Genomic DNA, 22187 nt, shown 5'->3' with positions numbered 1-22187 from the left:
TCTACTTCCCCATGTCCCCCTTTCCCTCCTTCCTTCTTTCCCTCCTTCCTTCCTTGTATGGTGGCCACAGCTGGAGCCTGGGTAATCTCCAATGGCATATTTTGTTTCACATTTAAATCATGACTTAACTTTCTTGAACAACTTTGTTTATCTTAGCATTTCTAAACGACTTTATTGCTGTCAAAGCACTTATCATTTTATCAAGTCTCAGATTTCTTCATTTGCTACATCATACTACCAACCGCTTAAAATCTCCCTTTTTCTTATCCCCTAGTCCTTGTATTCCAATCTGGCGCAGCTGCTCCCTCGGCCTGTGACCTAACTATCGTCCGAGACCTGCCTGCCCTTCACCACTTCCCTGGGATGTTTCCACTACTTCCTGGACCCCGTAACATTTTCTTCCTTAATTTTTCTCTCATTTTACGGGAGTGTGTATCTACAAATCATGTTCAAGGAAAGGGCACATTTCAGTTAACATTTGAATCCTGGCATATCTGAAAATGTCTTTGTATCTTCCTTCATTTCTGATGGGAAATTTGGATGGACATAGAATTCTAAGTTCGATAATTTTCTTTCAGTAAGTTGCAAGGCCTGGCTCCCTTGTATTCTAGCCCCTGGTGTGATTATGAGAAATGTGAGGCAGCGTAATTCCCATTTTCCTTCCCTTCAAAGCTTTCGGGGCTCTCTTTTGGTGCATGGAAATTTCCAGAGACATTCTAGGTATGGCTCTTGTTCTTATTATTGTTATTACTATTGTTATTATTCATCGTAGGTGGTTCCCAGTCAACTCTTTCTGTCTGAAGACAAGTCGTCTTCCCTCTGAGATGGTTTCTTCTATCATTTCTCCAACTGCCTCTCCTCCATTTCCTCTGCTGATGTTTCGTCAAAGAGACAGACATCGGCAGACGTCGGACCTCTCAAGTGGCTCACTATGTAATTCTTGTCTCTCCGATTTCTCTCTCTCGACATTTCTGATATATGTTCTCAAATATTTCCTTGACTTTATTTTTAGGGACCTTTTTTTTTTTTTTTAACTCTTGGCAGCTGTGGTGGTTTGAAAATATGTGCACAAATTCTTTGCTACTCCTCTCTCCCTTCAGGGGTGGAGCCTAATTCCTCCCTGCTTGAGTGTGAGCTAGATTTAGGGGCTGGCTTCTAACTTGCTGACATGACAATGTGCATCCACAGAGACTAAGTCATTAAAGGTATGGGGGCTCCTTTCTTGCTCTCTCTTTTGGATCACATTGGGGGAAGTTGGCTACCACGTCATGGAACATTCAAGTAGTTCTATGGAGAAGCCCATACAGTGGGAAGCCAAGGCCTCCTGCAAGGAGCTGAGCCCCTCTGCTACCAGCTACCTGCGTGAACGCAGAAGCACATCTCTGGCCCCAGCTAAGCTTTCGGATGACTGACTGACACCTTGACCGCAACCACAGGAGAGATAGAATTGCCCAGCTAAGCTGCTCTCATGTTCTTCACCCACCAAAAACGTGACATAATACGTGTTTTTTGTGTTAAGCTATGAAGTTTTGAGGTAGTTTATCACAAAGCAGTTGATAACAAATACAGTAGTTATTGTATTATATGTAATAGTTATATTAAATCATTTCTTTTTGGTCTCTGAATGCTCTTTTATTCATAGCATTATTCTTGTTTTATAGATATAATAATTTTTAAAATTTCCCCAAGTATACTATCTAATTTAGAGGTATTTTTTTCTAAGTTCTTGTCTTTTACACCTAAATTACTGTTTTCTGCTAGGGGCAGTTTTTCTGTTTATTTTTATTCTCTTTTGTATGTCATTAGTAAGTTTGGCATTATGTATTATCTTAGGTCTTGATTCTAACAAGCAAATTTTGCCAAGAGTGAGTAATACTATTCATATCTGAGTATGCAAGACTGGGTAGCTGCTCCGGCTTTCTCTTTGCAGCTATATGAAGTAGGTCCATTTCAGTTGGGAGCTCTCTGAGCAGGGTGAGAGCTTGGCATGTTTACTGCCAGGCTTCAGGCCACCAAATGTTAGAACTCCAGGGCACTGATACCATGGAGGACTTACCTTTCCCTGCACAATTCATTCAACTTCTCTAAAAGAGAGCACACTCATTTTCTTCGGGTACATAAATGATGGACAGCTCATATTCTACCATGCAAGGGTCAGGAACTGCTGACATCATTGTTTTGATTACAGACCTTCAATTAATTCATTATTTCCAGCTTTACTTCTTACTCATGCACTCCATAAGACATGCCAACTCAGAGCCCAAAGTCTCTCCAGGGTTCTAATGGGCCGACTGGCCTCCACCTGGGATAGGACTCCTTGAACAAGTTATGGACTCCGGCTTCCTCTATGCTGTTTTATCCTTCCAACCATGCTTGTCCACTTTTAATCTCCCCCAGATTTGTTGAAATCTCTTGCTTGTTGATAACATCTTCTCCTCCTCTACTTCCTTTCTCTTCGTGTTTTTTATTTAGTTGCTATTGGTTACTTATCTGCCATGTGTTTAAGTTCAATGAGAGCTGGGAGCCATGAATTCATGCACGTACTCAACCCAACATCTTCAGAATTCCATATAAGACAAAACCTCCAGATTTTTCTATAACTATCACCCTCCTTCTTTGTCTTAAATCCATGCCCCCCCCCACCCCGTTCTGCTACAGCCCTCTCAAAGAGAGACGGATGTTTCCAACAGACACTGTGTACTTCAGGGTGGAGATGAGATAGATACCCTTGTTCCTCAATGCTACTTTTAGACCATATCTTGCCTTCTTATAAAAATCCCTTGCTGCACTGAGGTTCTCATTTCTAGGTATTATCACACGCTCTCCCCCTCCTCGTGACAATCATCTAGCAATACTGAACCTTCAGCTGCTGGCTCATAGTTCTCCTCTCCCTGCTAGTATCACATGAGGTGACCTCAAAACTTGGGGATGTTAAGGTATTCCAACTCCTGGTTTCTTGGTTCCTTACTTTCTTTATCTCTAGTAACTTCCCCTGGGCCACTTCAGTGACCACTCCCACAGCTTTATCCTTGACCATGTCATACCAGAAATTGGACTGCTTCCAAAATCACTAATACAGATAGGCATTCCCTTCTCCAAATAAAATCACTGATTCTCCCAGCTCACTTGCTTAAGAAACCCATTAAAACAAGTATGAAGAAATATGGTAAGAAGCTCTTCTCTCAATGATCTGTAATTACTTCACATCTTTCTCTACTCTTCAAGTCCCCTTGCCCTTCTCGCTAAGCCTTCTCTCTCTGCTGATAACCCTGACCTTCACACACACTCTGCCTCTCATCTCCGCTCTCCTTCTCAAAACTTTGTCCTATTAGTTATATACAGTTTACCACCTGCTTCTTCAACCTCTTCCTCTCAATGGGCTTCCCTTTAGTATTAGAAAAAAAAAAACTTTAATAACTCAGATTTTTTAAAAAGTCTTTTCAGACTACCCCCCCACATTTGCTTCTAGCTACTGACTAAGTCCCCCCAACACTCCTTTTCTCTTCCATTACTGGATTTGGCACAATTTGAATTTTTACTTATGTGACTATCTCCCCATGAGACTCAGCGGTGCAGGGCAAGAATCTCCGTATAATTATTGTGTGCTAACATCTGATACAAAGCTAATGCATGACAGAGAGCTCAGTCAGTATTTCTGAGTGGATGAAAACTCAAAATTATCATTCAGCATGGATTTATCACTGGTTATAGAACATTAGAATGTTAAAATTAAATTAAATTGGGATTCTTGATTAGAAAAATATGCCGCCTTGTTTGTTACTTGGTGTGACTGTTGTAAAATCTTGATACTTAGTTAAGTCGCACTGCAACGTTAGCTCACCTGTATCATTCTCTTTCCCTCCTTCCTGGGAAGGAGCGGCTCCTGATGCCACAGAGGACATGGAATTGGCTGGCAGGTATCCGACGTCTGTTCCTTCACCTGCTGACCCACTCGGGCGCACCTTAGCAGGATCCTGAGGCTCAGGACTTACAGAAGAGGGTGCGGGTAAGTGCTTTGGGTGGCGCTGTTTCTGTAGCTCCATGGCTCTGCCAACTGAACAGAAAGCAAGTGTTAACACTTTGTGTTGCAGAAAAGCTTAAAAAGAAAAAAAAAAAGATGATGTTAAAGGATCTAAAAAAATGTCTGGAACATGGTGGGCCCTAGGAAAATATGGATTATTGCAGAGCGAGGAATAGATAGATAGGAAGAAATGGAAGAAAGGAAGGAGAGAGAAAGGGAGAGAGCAAAAGGAAGGAAGGAAAGAAAAGAAAGGCAAGAGGAAGAAAGAGAGAGGGAAAGAAAGAGAGGAAGGCAGGGGAAGGTGGAGGAGGGCTGGAGAGAAGAGAGGAGTAGGTGGAAGACGATGGCGAGAGACAGGAGGGAGAAAAGGAGATGAGAGCAATGGTGGGGGCGGGAATGCTGAGAGACAGAGGTACACAGAATTGCACTCACTTGTGAGAGTGAGGATGAAGACTGTTAGCTCTGTGAGCTCGTGGTAAGCCCCCCCCACCACCACCCCCCTTCCCAACACCTGCAGATTCATCAGCACAACGTGCCTCAGAGACTATGGAGATTGCTCGAAGCCTGCTCACGAGCCCTGTTCATGTCGGGAACCACAAGAGGTGAAACCCACTCACGTCATCATTGCCCACATTGCCGCACACCCTCATGCAGCTCTGGACATCCCTGATCCTAAAATTCTTCCTTCCCTCATTCCTAAATCCTTCTTCCACATGCCTTGGAACTCATGGTCAGAATCTGTGAGATACTCCATTCTCCTCAACCTCTTCTCTAAGAATTTCCTTCATCTTCTCAGTGTTTCTCAACAAGGGGCACTACCAGTATCTGACTGAGAATTCCTCACGGTGCAGAACATCCGTGTCACTGTACCACAATACCACCCTCACTCCAACCTGGCCAGTATTTTCAAACGTGGTCCTGCCCAGTCGAAGACCACAACGTGACCTGATTTCCCTCCCTGAGGTACCACCCTCCCTAATTCTCCCCAGATCAGTGGGCTGATCGCTCTCCATTAGACCTGACGGTGGAGGGAGGTCAGGAAATAAAGCACAATGGAGAGGCGGAGAAATTGCAGAAGTATGGAGAGCGAGTAATCTGTATATAGAGAGATGAGACAAAGAATGGTGGAGAAATCCATGCACGTTTTGTTTTTTTAATTTAACAAATAGAAGTTGAATGCAAACAAAATCAGATTAGGTAAGTAAATTATGTTATGGACAACTGCTAAGATGCTGCCATTCAAGAAGATGTTTAAGATAATTACAGAGCCCACATGGGGGTAGTTAGTTCAGAAATAACCTTGAACATAAACAAGGCACAATGGAAGCTCAGTGGGACCATTTCAAGAACACCTTTCTCCAGCAACTCATTCTAGCTAACTGAGCCTCCGAAGGGAAGACGGCAGGGGCTGGTGAGAACGCCGCTTTTCCAGCTTAACATACTTGCACTGTTGTCATGACGGCTTGGTCTCCTTGGGGGTCCCAGGATGCTGGGGAATCCTCTGCGCTTCCCTTTTTCTTCGCCTTCTCGATCTTTCTTCATACTCTGCTAGAGTTGAGGGGCAATCAGAGAGGTAAAAGATACATAACAGAGTAGATTTCTTTTGTGGCTTTCAAACACACAAATGCAATTCTAATGCGCAGCTGGAAGAACTGGTTAAACGGGAGTGAAGGACACTCACACACAGCACTTGGTAGAGGTCGGCACGTGGTACCGCACACACATCAAACTCAAGATGTCTTTTCAACCCCTTTAGAGCTGGCAATTTTGGAAAACCAAGAGGTAGTTTTATAACACATCTACTGGGAGCTTGTTCCAAGCAGTTCATTCATCCGTTGAACGAGTACTTAATAAGCTCTTAATGTGTGAGGGCATTGTGCTAAAAGCTGGGGACACGATGAAGGGGGCCCTTGCCCTCACAGAACTCCACAGCCTCACAAAAAGTAAAGGGATACATCTGTAATGACAAACTGTGACAGGTGCCATACAAGGAGAGGCAAAGGCCGTGACAGGGTTGGGACGGCACTCTGTATAAAGTGCCATCTGCATTCTTCACACCGTCTCACCATTACTTCACATGCCTGAATTTCCTGCTAGATTTCTGAGTTTCTTGAGAACAGGGGCCATATTGCACACCTATCAGCATGCCTAGCACAAGCCCACGGAAACAGGAAGGACTAAGAAGAAAAGCACTGTAGCCCGTGTCAAGAAGCACAGAGACCTGAACACATTATTATCCAGTCTCACCTTGATTTTTGGAAGGAATCCAATCCGACCCCGCTTGTGCTCCAAATTTCGAGGTTCTTTCACTTTTACCCCCAAGTGCTTCATGTACATAAGGATAACATACTGCATTGTTGAACTAGAGGAAAAGGATGAAATCAAATAAGAATTCTGAAAAGGGAGGGTGGACAGAATAAAGCTATCGAATGGCTTCAAAAACCCCAATGCTGGAATCCTTAGAATTCATTCATCAAGTAAAAACTAAGGAGGTATCTGTTCATTGCAAATAGAAAAGGATTCTACTCAAGACACTAGAATATTAGTCAAATAATATCGAGGCCACCAGAGGGAGATAGTCCGAATTCTGAAGTTAAAAGAAAGAAATCCTAATTTCAGACCAACAGGAGAAAAGATAGTTGTTTTTTTTTTTTTTTTTCATAAAATTCTAGGGGCGAAAAAACCCAGTTATATTACCTCTTATCTTCTTCTACAGCCTGAGCAGTCATCCTAAAAATAAAAATATTTCAAAATTAAATAAGTTGCTATTAGATACCCAAAACAACAGAATAGCACTGGATGCTTTGGGCCACCCTCAATCTCTGTCACCTGGCATAAAATACCAGAAGAACTCAAACCACCGGACTACAGGCTTTTCTCACTCATGTCATCAACTGTCAATGTTCTCTGGCCTGAAATAGTTTCAAAGCCTATGAACTGAAACCACTGAAAGTGCTCAACCTGTTTCTGATCAGTTGGAAATTTTATAGTTACTCGTTTTACCAATACACAGAAAAAGAAACACAAGAACTTTTCTAAAACATCAGCAAAAATTAAAACTTTAAAACCCCCATACATAGCTCCACATACACAATCTGACACCCCTTCTAAATTTGCTCAAAGTGTGCTTTAAGCATAATGAGCATCCCAGGAGAGAGGGCATGTCCCCATATACTTCTGTTACTTACAACACTTCTTCAATTTTGGCAACGATCTGTTCCGCACATGCCCGTTCCTTCTCCAAAGTTACCCGGTCCTTGTCTCGCTCTGCGTCGAGTTTAGTCAGTTCGCTTTCAGCCAAGGTCAGCCCCATGCTACGCTTCTGCCTAAAGGGAACAGAACAAACTTCCTAAGGTAGCCTAGAGAAGAACGATCTCTCTCTGGAGATGCTTTATCAGAGTTTCCATAGCTAGCAATGGCAAAATGTCACAGTTTTCTATTTTGGGGCCCCTGTCACCTAGGACACCAGAGAAAAAGAATTCTAGAGGCGATCACTCAACAGAACACACATCCTGAAGGAGCACACTTAGCCTAGCAGAGCAGTGAGCTCAAATCCTGAAAGCCTATGGAATGGGGACTAGGGACTAAGCACCACCCCAACTCTTTGACTCCAGGTGTCCATTTATGTTTTAATCACAGTGATAAAGACTACATGCTAGGTGTGTAACCTTTTCCTACCCAAAAAAAGGTTAATTCAGAATGACCATATCAGCTTATATCACCCACCAAGCTTACCGAAAATCTTCCAAGTGCCTCTGAACTTCTGGGTGGACTCTTTCCTGCATAGTTTGGATATAGTGGCGGTGCAGATCCTCGGGTATAAGCTCAGGTCTTCTTTTTTCTGCATAAAGAAAAGCCAAGGAGTTATGTGATTTAAAGGTATATTCTGTGCATTACAACTGGCAACATATCGATGTTATTTGGTGCGAACTTGCAGTAGGACAAAGACAAGTTCTTCAATGCATTTTATGTATTTTACCTCACAATGCAGATTTCATTTACTATCCTTTAAATGTATTACAGATGCTCTTTCCGTTGTGATTCAGATGCCCTACTGGTCACCACATGACCGATAAAACCTTTAGAGATGAGTTGAGCCACAACTCTACAGAGATGTAATTCTCCAGGATACTGACGCGCCACACTTACCTAGATCTACTGATATTTCATCAGGCACAGAAACTTTCAGGTGCTGAAACAAAAATGCAAACAGAAAGTCAAACACCACTAAGGACTTTCCAAGATGTATATATAAGTACTTGTATAAAGTGAAGAGATGCAACTTGGATAGCTATTTTTACAATCACATTCAGGTATAAGCTCACTTATCCCATCCAAATGTCACAGCTCTGGAAGGTCCCACTGTTTAAACTTGAAAATAAGCCCTTTCCCCAAGGATCATGCTATACGGAAAACATCTATAGTCACTGGTTGATATACTTAGTTATACATCATTTGAATCAATACGGCTAAAACCTAAACTGTGTGTATATTTTATGAAAAACTTGGTCATATATAACCATGACTTTTTTTTTGCTGTATTTGAGACTATTGACCACATTGCCAGTAATTTCCTATGTAAAGTTAAAGAACCCTCACAACATTCACGCCCCAGTGAGGAGGTACTGGATGTCAATGTTGAGGCTTTGGAGTATTAAATCGCCAATAACCTTCTGCAGTTTTTACTGTTGAGCCAACTAAGGTAACTGAGTCATAATTAACTTCTACTTAGCTAGGATTTTCCCCATAATAACTGTAGTTTCTGGTCCCATTACCACATAGCTGTGTTTTCTCTCTCATCAATCTGGGAAATGACTTAGGGAAAAAACTTATTTTACATTTAGAGAAATAATCTTAACTACTTTGTGCTTACTTTGTATTGTATACCTACTTAAGTCATCTACTTCCAGAACTTAAACAATTCTTATTAGATCTAAAGCTTTCTATTAGAAAATAAGTCATTGCTGAAAATTACGAGATCTCTAATATTTGTCTGAAGAACAGTGAAATAGATGTCAAAGCTTTCTCTTTAACTGAAGTTGCCACACAGTAGCTCAAATCAAGTGTCCTAGAAGTATTGCTAGCACAAATGCAAAAAAGGATTTACATGCTCGTTTCTGTATTTATAGGACACAAATATCACCTGTGGTATAAAAGAATAATTAGCAAATAAATCTATCAGGGTTCTTACATTTTAATGTTGATAAATTTAATACAGATCATGAGCAGCAAAATAAAGATCTGACTTAGCTTGGAGCTCTTAAGAAATGTGAAATTAACTCCTGGGGATTTACCTGAAGTAAATGAAAACACTAATTCTAAAAGATATCTGCACCCCTATGTTTATTGCAGCATTATTTACAACAGCCAAGATACAGAAGCAACCTAAGTGTCCCATCAATAGATGAATGAATAAAGAAGATGTGGTAGATACACATAATGGAATATCACTCGGCCATAAAAAACAATGACATCTAGCCATTCACAACAACATGGATGGACCAAGTGGGTATTACGCTAAGGAAAATGGTCCAGCCAGAGAAGACAAATAGCATATGATTTCACTTATACGTGGAATCTAAAAACTAAAAGCAATGAAGCAATGAGCAAACAAACAAAAAGAACAGAAATGGACTCATCAATACAGAGTAAACTGATGGCCGCTAGAGGGTAAATGGGGTGGAAGATAGGTGAAATGAGTGGTGGGGATTAAGAGGTACAAACGTGCAATTACAAAATAAATAAGTCACAAAGTACAACATCCATTCATGATAAAAACCCTCCACAAGGCAGGTCTAGAGGGAACATACCTCAACATAATAAAGGCCATATTTGAAAAACCCACAGCTAACATGTGACTCAATGGGGAAAAACTGAGAGCTTTCCCCCTAAGGTCAAGAACAGGACAGGGATGTCCACTCTCACCACTTCTATTCAACATAGTACTGCAGTCCTAGCCACAGCAAGCAGACAACAAAAAGAAGTAAGGGCATCCAGATTGGTTAGGAAGAAGTAAAACTTTCACTATTTGCAGATGACATGATATACTATATACAGAAAACCCAAAGATGCCACCAAAAACTGCTAGAACTGATAAATGAATTCAGTAAAGTCTCAGGACACAAAATCAACTTATTTGTATCGTATACCTACTTAAGTCATCTACTTAATGTGTTGCATTTCCATACGCTAATAATGAAACAGCAGAAAGAGAAATTAAGAAAACAATCCCCTTTACAATTGCACCACAAATAATAAGATACCTAGGAATAAACCTAACCAAAGAGGTGAAAGACCTGTACTCTGAAAACTAATAAAAGAAACTGAAGATGATACAAAGAAATGGAAAGACATTCCATGTTCAAAGATTAGAAGAACAAAAATACTGTTAAAATGTGTATATTACCCAAAGCAAAGTACACATTCAACGCAATCCCAATCAAAATACCAACAGCATTTTTCACAGAACTAGAACAAACCAATCCTAAAATTTGTATGGAACCACAAAAGACCCTGAATAGCCAAAGCAATCTTGAAAAAGAAAAGCAAAGCTGCAGGCATCACAATTCCGGACTTCAAGTTATATTACAAAGCTGTAGTGATCAAAACAATAAGGTACCGACACAAAAACAGACACACAGATCAATGGAACAGAACAGAAAATCCAAAAATAAATCCACAACTATATGGTCAACCAATTTTTGACAAAGCAGGAAGAATATCCAATGGGAAAAGGACTCTTTAATAAATGGTGTTGAGAAAACTGGATAGCAGCACGCAAAAAATGTAACTGGACCGCTTTCTTACACCATAAACAAAAATTCAAACCATTTTAAAGATCTAAATGTGAGACCTGAAGCCATAAAATACTCTAATAGAACATAAGCAGTAACTTTTTTGACATTGGCTGTAGCAACCTTTTTCTAGATATGTTTCTGGAGGCAAGGGAAACAAAAGCAAAAATAAACTACTGGGACTACATCAAAATAAAAAGCTTCTGCACAGCGAAGGAAATGACAAAACTTAAAGGCAACCTACGGAATGGGAAAAGATATTTGCAAATGACATACCTGATAAAGAGTTAGTATCCAAAATATGAAAGAACTTATAAAACTCAACACCCAAAAAACAAATAATCTAATTTGAAAATGGGTAGAAGACATGAACAGACATTTCTCCAAAGAAGACATACAGATGGCCAACAAACACATGAAAAGAAGCTCATCATCACTTACCATCAAGGAAATGCAAATCAAAACCACAATGAGATATCACCTCACACCTGTCAGAATGGCTAAAATCAACAACACAAGAAACAAAAGGTGTTGGCAAGGATGTGAAGAAAAAGGAACCCTCGTGCACTGTTGTGGGAATGCAAACTGGAGCAGCCACTCTGGAAAACAGTATGGAAGTTCCTTAAAAAGTTAAAAATAGAACTACCCTACAATCCAGCAGTCGCACTACTGGGTATTTACCCAAAGAATACAAAAACACTCATTCAAAGGCATACATGCACCCCTATTTTTATAGCAGCGTTATGTACAATAGCCAAGATATGGAAGCAGCCCAAGTGTCCACTGATTGATGAATGGATAAAGAAGATGGTGCCTAGGGTGCCTGGGTGGCTCAGTCGTTAAGGGTCTGCCTTCGGCTCAGGTCATAATCCCAGGGTCCTGGGATTGAGCCCCACATGGGGCTCCCTGCTCGGCGGGAAGCCTGCTTCTCCCTCTCCCACTCCCCCTGCTTGTGTTCCTGCTCTCACTGTGTCTCTCTCTGTCAAATAAATAAATAAAATCTTAAAAAAAAAAAAAGAAGATGGTGCCTAGACAGACAATGGAAATTATTCAGCCATAAAAAAGAATGAAATCTTGCCATTTACAATGACATGGATGGAGTTACAGAGTATAATGCTAAGTGAAGTAAGTCAGTCAGAGAAAGACAAATACCATATGATTTCACTCATAAAACAAATAAGCAAAGGGAAAAAAAGAGAGACAAACCAAGAAACAGACTCTTAATTAAAGAGAACAAACTGAGGGTTACCAGAGGGAGTGGGGTGGCAGTTGGGTTAAACAGGAGATGGGGATGGGATTAAGGAGGGCACTTGTGGTGATGAACCCTGGGTGATAGATGGAATTGTTGAATCACCATACTGTATACTTGAAACTAATATAATACCATATATTAATGAACTGGAATTAAAATAAAAGCTTAAAAGAAAAATAAGTAAGTCAGTCATGGGGATGAGAAGTATAGCACAGGAAATACAGTCAATAATACTGTAATAACTTTCTATAGTGACAGATGATAACTACGCTTTTCATGGTGAGCATTATATAATGTATGTAATTGTTGAATTACTATGTTGTACACCTGAAACTAATATGATACCGAATGTCAACGGTACTTCAATTTTCAAGAAAGGAATATAAAATTCAAATATATTTCAATACACTGTCATTTTTTCAAGGAAGTAAATTATCTTAACAAGTATAATATATAATATTTTAAACAATGGCAGTATTATCAGAACCCTAATGAATTCACTCAATAAATATCTGAGTGATCAGTCTGTACCATGATCTATTCAATGTTGGAGAAAGAGCAACAAACAGAGCAAAAATATCCGCCCTCAGGGGATCTGTACATTCCAGAAGAGCAGGGACAGAGACAAAATAAATAAATAAAATAAAAGTTCTATGGACAAAAATAACACAGGAAAGGTGACAGAAAGGGAAGGGGGTAAAATCTCACGTAGGCTGGTCAGGGATGGCCTCCCTGAGAAGGTAAGTGTATCCCACCACGTGGAGGTGTGTAGGCAACTGTGTAAAGGAAAACAACGAAAACGGGGCAAGAGCTGGAGGGAGGAGTGGAGCCAAAATGTTTCTGTGTCTGTCTGTTTTAAATAAACTCACAATGTTTGCATGCTCATGTGAACCATTCAGCAGAAAACAAAAAATTGGTGATGCTGGAGGGAAGGATGACAACTGGCCGGGTCCCGCTGTTCATCAGGCAGAAGGAAATACAAGGTGAACAGGGAAGAGTAGGCCTTGGAGAAAAGAAGGCAAGCTCTCCGTGGCTTCAGGAGAAAGGCCAGAGCATAGAGGATGGTGAAGGTAGGGGATATATGTGGTAGAAGTTCTTCTGCAGATACTTCAAATTTCTCACAGAAACTGCAAGGTCTTCCACTGAGAAAGGACAGGAAAGGAAGCGATGAGGTTTCGGGAGAGGGAAAGTGGGCAACAGTCATCAAAGAGCAGTGAAACCGTGGAAGGCCTGGGGAGCGGCAGCACGATTACCCAGGAAGCATTAAGGGTTATGACTTACCCTATGGAAAGGCTAAGAATAATAAAACTCATTAGTTTAAAAACCTTATAAAGATTTCTACTGGTAAAATAAAACACTATTATCATTTATGTAAGATGTTTCCTACCACTTTTTAGTTAAACTTGTGCCTCTGAACTTCAAAGAGGCCAACCAGAGTTCATTATGCAAGTATTATCCTTTGGATCCTAATACATATGTATTGTATCATTTGTGTTCTCTTTTGCACTCTCTTAATTATGCACACAGATAAACCCCAATATATATATGTACCCCCTAACACCTACTGTGAGAATTCATAGCCTACAACTCATTTAAAAATGATAAAAGCAATGGTCAAGAGTAATCAGTAACTGAGATACAGTACAAACGTCAGAAAGTCCAAAACAATAAAGCCCAAAACCAGGGGAAGGAAGACTGGAAGTAGGAGTCCAATAACTCAATGTACTACAGCAAAGATTATATAATATTAATTGGTAACTTACTGCAGATCGATCCAGGAAGAACTGATGAAACTCAAGGAAGACACGACGAGTCTCCTTGGAATTGGTCTGCTTATACAGGTCTGAATAGAGATAACAAAGCTGTAGTAGAGGAAGAAATGGAAAAGAGAGAAAAAGGGAGAAATCATGAAAAATGTCATCTGCTAGATCTTCACCAAGAGGAAAGTTTCCAACAAGTAGGCCACTACGAGCAATGTCATCATTATCGTGCAACCAAGTTTTTTAAAAAATAATTTAATTTCTTTTTAACTATCTTACGTATCTATCCTGGTATGTTTAGAAACTCATCTTGCAGAAGTGAGAGGTTTTATAGTGTAAGAATCAGTGTAAGAACTCTGAGCTGGCTGAACAGTCAAAACACATTACCAGCGTCGCGGGGTCAAACTGTGAGACCACGTGGTGTAAGAAAACAGCCAGGTGAGCAGGGCGAGATTTCAGCAGTTCGATGCTCTGGAAACAGCTGCACTGCCCATTGATCTAGAAGAGGAAGTACCGACACATCAAGAACTCCACCACACAGGTGCAAAATGTAAGGTAAGCTCAGTTAAACACAACTATCCAAATTTCACTTTGACCTACCCTAAAAAAGTTCAAGATTTTAAAAATTCCATGGGAATGTATTAGCATACAGGCTTATGGAATCTCTTCCCCTGAAAATTAATAACCTCATAGAAACAGGTTGGAAGAAAGACTACCTTAGGAGAACGCAAGTTTAGAAGATGATGATTGAGGAGCTCAGATATCTACATATCAGGATGCAAAAAACAGCATTAACAACACTTCTAAAAATGAAATGGGAGGCATTCTGCCTATTAATGAAATAGACGTCTTTCTTTTCTTTTGAGCTAATGCAGAAATGGTGGTATGAAAATGGAGATGTATAATTTTAAGCAAGATGACTCTGAGAAGAACTCTATGCTCCCTAACTACACCGAGCACAGGAAACTACTAGTTAAACCTAAAGTAACCTCGAATCACAATTTCCATTTAATTTCTCACATCTCTAAATAAATTAGAGAAGAAAGTTAATCTAAACAAATAATACCAATTCTTCACAATCTCTTTCAGAAAATACAAGAAGAGGGAACACTTCTCAAAGTCATTTTAAGTGGCCAGCATTAGGGGCGCCAGGGTGGTTCAGTTGGTTAAGTGTCTGACTCTTGATTTCAGCTCAAGTCATGATATCAGGGTCAAGGGATCGAGCCCAGCGTCAGGCCCCGTGCACGGGGGAGTCTGCTTGGGATTCTCTCTCTCCCTCTTCCTGTGACCCTCCCCCTGCTCTCTCTCTTTTTCTAAATAAATAAATGAAATCTTTAAAAAAAGGGCCAGCATTACCCAAATATCAAAAACAAAGACAGTATAAAAAAAGAAAATGACAAACCAATATCCCCCTTAAAAACCGATGTAAAAATCATCAGCAAAATAATAGCAAATTGAATTCGACAATTTATACAAAGGAAGATACGTTATGACCAACTGTGGTTTATCCCAGGAATGCAAAGCTGGTTCAACATGCTATTATCAATCAATGTAATTTACCATGTTAAGAGACTAAGTTAAAAAAAAACAAAAACCCACATGATCATCTCAATCATTCCACAAAGTTCAACATCCAGTCATGATGAAAATTCTCAGCAACCAGAAATAGAAGTAAACTTCCATAACCTAATAAAAAGTACCTACAAAATACCTATCATTAACATCTTACTTAATGATGAAAGACTAAATATCTTTCTCTCCAAGGTCAGAAATAAGGCAAGAATGTCCTGTCTCACCACTCCAATTCAATCTCACAGTGGAAGTCCTAACCAGTGCAATAAAGAACAAGAAATAAAAGATAAACAGATTGGAAACAAATAAGTAAACAAGGAAATAAATACGGTTGTCTATGTAGAAAATCCCAAAAAGTTATTTTAAAAAGCCCGTAGAATTAGTGAATTTATTAGCAAGACCATGGGATACAAGGACAGGAATCAAGCCAGTCATATTCCTATACACCATCAATAAACAATTGGAATTTTAAATCAAAAGAATATATATTTACAATTACACTCCCCTCTCCCAAAATGAAGTACTTAAGTGTAAATCCATCACTCCTTATCACCTTTAAATGCAAAGTCATTTCTACTGGTCAAAGTTAAAATAAAAATCCAAACAATTAAACAATTAATCTTAGTTTTAAGACACGGCCTTAAATCTTTACAAACAGAATTTCAATCTCCAAAAAGCATTCATTTTCACAAAAAATCAAACATGTTGAAGAATTAATAATTTGTGTTTTAGAAAAAAATGTCATCACCTGTTCATGTTCAGTACCGAAATCATCATCCTCTGCTCCAATAATATGAGGTGCTATACGGGGAGAGGGACTCCCGATGAGTGACTGAGTATCCTAGAGAAAAGGAACAGAAAAATTATCTGTTGGTCAAATCATTGAAAGAATGAAGCCAAATCATCAAAAAGAAATGGTTCACTAAAACTGATTCCTTTTTATTTATTTTCCTTTAAATGCTTTATTTTCAAAGAAGTGATTCTCAAATTTTCAAGGCAATGAATCACTTTAGCAAAGAAAACCACAACAGTATCGACTGTTTCTTGGAGAGAAAAAAAAAAAATTTCCTCTGGAAATAATTAACACCTTTTGCTCACTACACTCTTGGATATCTGATTCTAATCACTGTGTGTACTCCATTCATTTCATATAAACCTTGTCACAGGCAGAAAGTTGGCTTACGTAAATAATTACAATTCTAAAGAGACAGTAAGAAAAGTGAATGAAGACCACAGGACAAAGGAAAAACGAGAGTAGAAATGATAAGACGAAGTGAGGAGAGAGGTTAATACAAAGACTTCTATTAACATCGCATAATTGAAAGCTGTCCCTGAACCCTGTTTTTTCATTTTCAATTCATTTTCGTAAGTGCATAATACAGGGTTTTTCAACCCTGGCACTGTTGACATTTGGGGCCGGATAATTCTTTGTTGTGGGGGCTGTCCTGTGCATTGTACGATGTTGAGCAGCATCCTGGGCCTCTACCCACCCACTACATGCCAGCAGCAGCCTCCCAGTCATGACAATCAAAAATGTTTCCATACACTGCCAAATGTTCCCTGAGGGACAAAATCACTCCTGGTTGAAAATCGCTGGCATAATGCAACAAAATTTTCAAGTAATCACACAAAATTAAAATCATTTTGTATAGAAACAAAGAACCAAAATTGCAAACATAAATTGTAGGTTGGCAGAGCTCCCTCCCATGCAATAATAGCTCATCCATTTGTCAGCTCACTTACAAAGTTGGATTTAGCATGAAAAAGGCAGTGTAAGGGCATTAATGTATAATGTAAAAAATATGGGATGGTTGAAGATCACAAATACTAAAATCTAAGGCCATGCAGTATGAAGAGAAATACAAATTTGGGAAGATCTAGGGAAAGAATGAGTTCGGCTCAAACCTGACAGCAGCTGAACATGCAAGATGTGGGGCTGAGCAAGGAGAGCGGGGCTATCCTGATTTGGGGGTCGTGTGTATAGTAGTCCGAGCCGAAGCTATGCACATGGATCCAGTTATAAACAAAATACTCCGTAGCTGTTGTCTCCCCTCCTTAGGTGTGATGCAGATCTCTGTATCTGCATTTTCTAAACTCGATTCTGCCTTTCTTACTCCTTGTTTTTTGAACGTCAAGGCTGTAGTCATTTTTTAAAAATATGGTAAAACAAGAGAAATGTGTTTAGAGTGGTGGTCAGACAACTTCTGATTTTATAGCTGTTTCAGTGTCTCTGATTTTTCAGTAGTCCTTATGTTGCTAATAATTGATGGGTCACAATATGCTGTTAAATCCTTTACTATAAAACTTGATACAAATCTAATTAAAAAACAAAATCAGAATGCTAAAAAGTATTCACTTAAGAATATGCAAAATCCAGCAATTCCACTTCTGAATAAATACCCAAAAGAAATACCCAAAAGAAAGAACCTAACAGATATTTGTATTTCCATGGTCATAGTGGCATTATTCACAATAGCCAAAAGGTGGAGACAACCCAAGTGTTCACTGACAGATGAGAGGATAAGCAAAACGTGGTCTATACATACAATGGCTTATTACTCAGCCTTAAAAAGGAAGGAAATTCTGACACATGCTACGACACGGGTGAACCTTGAGGACATGATGCTAAGTGAAATAAGCCAGTCACAAAAGGACAAACTCATATGATGCTTCTCATATAAGGTCCCCAAAGTAGTTAAATTCAGAGGAAAATGGTGGTTGCCCAGTGCTGAGGTAGTGGGGAGGCAGTGTCGAATGGGTACTGAGTTTGAGTCGGAGAAGAGGAAAGACAGATACGGGGAAGGCTGTGCAACAGTGACAATACAACTTAATGACAATGAACTGTATACACAAACTTATTAAAATGGTAAATTTTATATTATGTGTATTTTACTACAATAAGCGAAATAACATTAAACCACCTATTAATGTCAACCAACCACCATGGAGTAGCTCTCCATTTATCAAGTCTTTATTAGTAACTTTAAACTTTTTCTCTCCCAACCCGCACCCCCACCCCCAATCCACAAATATGAGGTGTGTCTGTCTCTGTAGATGGAAAGCTAAAGAAAGCACGACCATGTCGTGGATTTCATACTCACAGTGTCCTGAGTCACTTCACTTTTCTCTGGGTTTTCCTCTAGATAAATCCTCTCTTTCAGGGCACTCTTGGGACTCTAAAAAAAAAAAAAAAAGACATTCAGTTCATTTCAATAGGCTCACCAAAAAAGGGATAAGGAAAAATAGGGTGAAGAAATAGGTTCTGAATTTCACATTTGTATTTGAAACCACTAAATATCTTTCATATAATACCTGGCTGTACTATTTGTTTTCCTGACTTTGACAAGACACTTATTCTCAGCTGTTTTAGTTTTATGTTGATAAACAGCATCACACTAAGAGAACAGTTGTACTTCGTGAACTCCAGGCCTACAGGCTAATTTCTACCAAGTAACCCTAACTAGATGTATTACGTACCTCAAACTCATTATGTTAAAGTCAAACTCTGTCTTTATCCACCTCTTCTAACCCCCCCGCCCCCAACTCTTCTTTCTATGCAAGTTAAAAGCATTCTGGCCTATTTATATGAATAAAATTAAGCTTCTGTCTATGTTTCTGTGAGTATCATGTGAAAGTGATTTGTGGATGCTTATAAAATTTGCACGGTATGTTTGGGATGTCCTAATATAAACCAGAAACAATATGATGTGCAGAACTTCAATTCTGGATGATAAGCAACACCCCAAAGCAAGGGAGCCATTCTTCAGAGCAGCTGAAAATGAGGTACAAGAGATTTCTGTGTGAATGCCAACAGGGAAGATGCGTGCTATTTATACATATATCAAGACAGCACAAGATAAAGACAATAGTAGCTTCAAATATAAACCCCACCTTGGAGAAATGGAGGACTTTGGGTATTGGGCAAGAGATATAAAAGAAGAAGCTAGAATAACCTTGTCACACCAAAAAGTAAGAAAGTTACCAAAGGTACTGGGATGTCATGTTAAAAGAATACTGAAGACAACTCAAGGGAGCTCCCACCGCCCAGAAGAGGGACAGTTTCAGCAACAACAAAAAGTAATGACTGCAATGGACTAAAACACAATAAACAAATATGTTAAAGTCTACGAATTCAAAATATTACACATATGCATGTGCACACACCACCCCCCCACATTAGTGACCATTAGATTTTGTTAGGGTATTGACTCCTCTGGAAACACATATATAGAGGGATACGAATCAAGTATTTATCCTGCATTTCCTGTATAAGCTATATTTTAGGGTAACCTAAAAGCTAGTAAGAAAAGATTCTTCTTTGTAAAATAATTCCACTAGTAAATACAGAAGGAATGACAAAATTATAATATCATCCTTTTGAAACCACTAATTAAATAATGGATGCAGGCATTTTGATCATCAGTGACTGGTAAGAACATTACATAAAAGCTTAGTGGAAAAGTTGATTATGAAGGAACCATGCTGACATCATCTGAACACCTTAAACAAACTTACAGTCACAGAAAGACAACCAGACATTCACCTCCTGATGTGATGTAACAGGATGAACACAGTCCCACCCATGAATTGTTCTTGCCAAACAACAGCTCCTAATCTGATCAAGACTCTAGATCTCACTAATAGCTTTCAGGAAATATATAGAGATGAACACATTAAACAATACCATGAAAATACAATTAAAAATGTGAGTTTGTTTTACTGGGCATATTACCCAGTTTCTGTCACAAAAAAATAGCTAGGTAAAAAAAAGAGGAGGTAATAAATTAAAAGACTTATGAACCAAAGGCTGAAGACCTTGACTAGATCCGGACTCAGATAAACCAACTGCAGAAAGATCATTATGAGACAATTAGGGTAATCAAATTGTATATTAAGAAATTTAATTTTATGATAATGTTATTATGGCTGTATTTTTGAAAAAGTCTTTTCTCTTACAGACACAGATTAATGAAATAATGTCTTGGATTTATTTGAAAATACTCCAGTATTTGGAGGGTGTGAAGAATGGGGGACACAGACAAAACAAGTCTGAGTACTTGTTGATGACTTCTGAGGCTGGGTGATCAGGTACATAGAAGGGATTGTTATGCTAGTCTCTATTTTTGAATAGGTTTAAAATTTTTCCGCAATAAGTTTTTAAAAACATCAGCCACAAATTCACAAAAATCAGAGAGGCAGATGCTCTAGATTTTAGATGATGATTTGTGATGAACCTGCTTCTGTTGTGAGGACTGGGTGTGTGGGTATTCTTCAAAGCCTTCTCTGAGATGAGCATAAGCCGGGAGCTTTACAATAATAATGATATCACAAACATTACAAGAAGATCATTTTATAAAAGTGAGCAGAAAATGGGAAAAAAAATTAAAGGCACTGATTGAAAAGACAGGAAGACTGGTTCCTACAGTCTTAATACAAATGTGGAAATCCATAAGCTAAAAGCAGCACATCTTTCGCTTCAAATAGATGCTTGTGGGAATTAAACTAGTTTGTTATGAGTTCAGTGAATATCCTATCTGTACTGTATCATCCCTGCCCTGGATTTCTACAACATCCGTTTATTATTTACCTGGCTTCAGTTTCCTCTATATAAAATGGTGATACTACTTCTTTGATATTATTGGGAGAATTTAAAAGAGTATCTGTACAGCATTAGTCACAACTGCTGACACAGAGGAGGTAGCCAATAAATGTTAACTATTTATTAGCCATTCAGCGCACATTTGTTAAGGGCCTACTAACCCAAGCAGTCCTCTGTCCTTACAGATCTCCCTGTCTCTTTATTCTAATTCATTTCCACACTGACATGTTCCTGATTGTGCTTCTCCTCTGCAAGCAAGATAAAGCCCAAACTCTCATTCATTCTGTTGTTCATTCAAATACTTATGAAACATCTACATCTCAAACAGTCTCAAGTCACTGGAATGCCTATTTCTACACTTGCCAATTCATTCTGTGTTTCATAAAGTTCTATTTCTAAGCCACACATTTTATTGTAACATTCCTCTAAATACAAGATAAAATTCAAATTTTTCTTTCGTACCATTTGTTGTGAATTCCTAATTGTAGGATCTGCTAGGCTTTGGAGACATAAAGTCAAATTAAGACTGTCCCTGTCCTCTTAAGAAACTGTCTAATGGTAGAGACATGAAAACAGAGAGGAGAAGTAGCACTAAGTCTAAAGGGAGAATGCAAGAAGGATTCCTAAGCATAGTACTGCTATTACAACGTGAAGCCTTTTACAACCTGAACTCAAGCCTTTGTTTCTAAGATAAACTTTAGCCATTCCATCCATAACCATAATATAGCAATAAAATTTTCACCAGTCTCCCAAAATGTTATGCATTTTTATTCCTCAGTACCTTTGTTTATATTTAGAGTACTGGTACTTTAGAGCTAGATGTAGGCAGATTAGCTATTATCTGGGTAAGTTAGCAAATTAGTTAACTCCCTTTGGCCAGTTTTTTCTTTTGTAAAATTATGTTAACAATAGTACTACTTCATAAGGTTGTTTTGAGAATTAACTAAAATAAGGAATGTAAAACACTCATTACAGCATATGGCATGTATGCCCAATAAATTTTTTTTCTTGAGATAAAACTGAAATTTCTCATTAAAACCTTGAGCCCATCCAATCATAAGACTGCTAACATTATCTTTCCAAAAAAAAAAAAAAAACCCTCAAATTTTCCTTGAATGAAGTTCTGATTCATTGGGCCTAAGCCTCAGAAGGTAGCCTGAATGATGGCTTTAACCAGTGGCTTTCAAAT

General features: G+C 38.9%; 1 protein-coding gene across 5 annotated transcripts in view; it reads right to left on the bottom strand.

Moving 5' to 3' along the window:
• The window catches only part of ARHGEF12 (Rho guanine nucleotide exchange factor 12), a 145883-nt gene that overhangs the window by 28785 nt on the left and 94911 nt on the right, over positions 1-22187 (bottom strand). For 4 of the 5 annotated variants that reach the window (XM_032428058.1, XM_032428061.1, XM_032428060.1 and 1 more), the window contains 11 exons: positions 18501-18575; positions 16148-16240; positions 14215-14325; positions 13831-13929; positions 8171-8213; positions 7757-7862; positions 7210-7347; positions 6719-6751; positions 6269-6383; positions 5464-5569; positions 3842-4054 (listed from right to left, as the gene is read on the bottom strand). In XM_032428058.1, coding sequence (XP_032283949.1) covers positions 3842-4054; positions 5464-5569; positions 6269-6383; positions 6719-6751; positions 7210-7347; positions 7757-7862; positions 8171-8213; positions 13831-13929; positions 14215-14325; positions 16148-16240; positions 18501-18575 — 1132 coding nt within the window. The remainder of the gene's footprint in view (positions 1-3841; positions 4055-5463; positions 5570-6268; positions 6384-6718; positions 6752-7209; positions 7348-7756; positions 7863-8170; positions 8214-13830; positions 13930-14214; positions 14326-16147; positions 16241-18500; positions 18576-22187) is intronic. The other variant, XM_032428059.1, reaches the window with a different exon arrangement.

This window comes from Phoca vitulina, unplaced genomic scaffold (assembly GCF_004348235.1).
Source record: "Phoca vitulina isolate PV1807 unplaced genomic scaffold, GSC_HSeal_1.0 scaffold38, whole genome shotgun sequence".
NCBI classification, from domain to species: Eukaryota; Metazoa; Chordata; class Mammalia; order Carnivora; family Phocidae; genus Phoca; species Phoca vitulina.
Note: the sequence above shows the minus strand (reverse complement) of the source record. Positions and strands in the feature narration are given on the sequence as shown.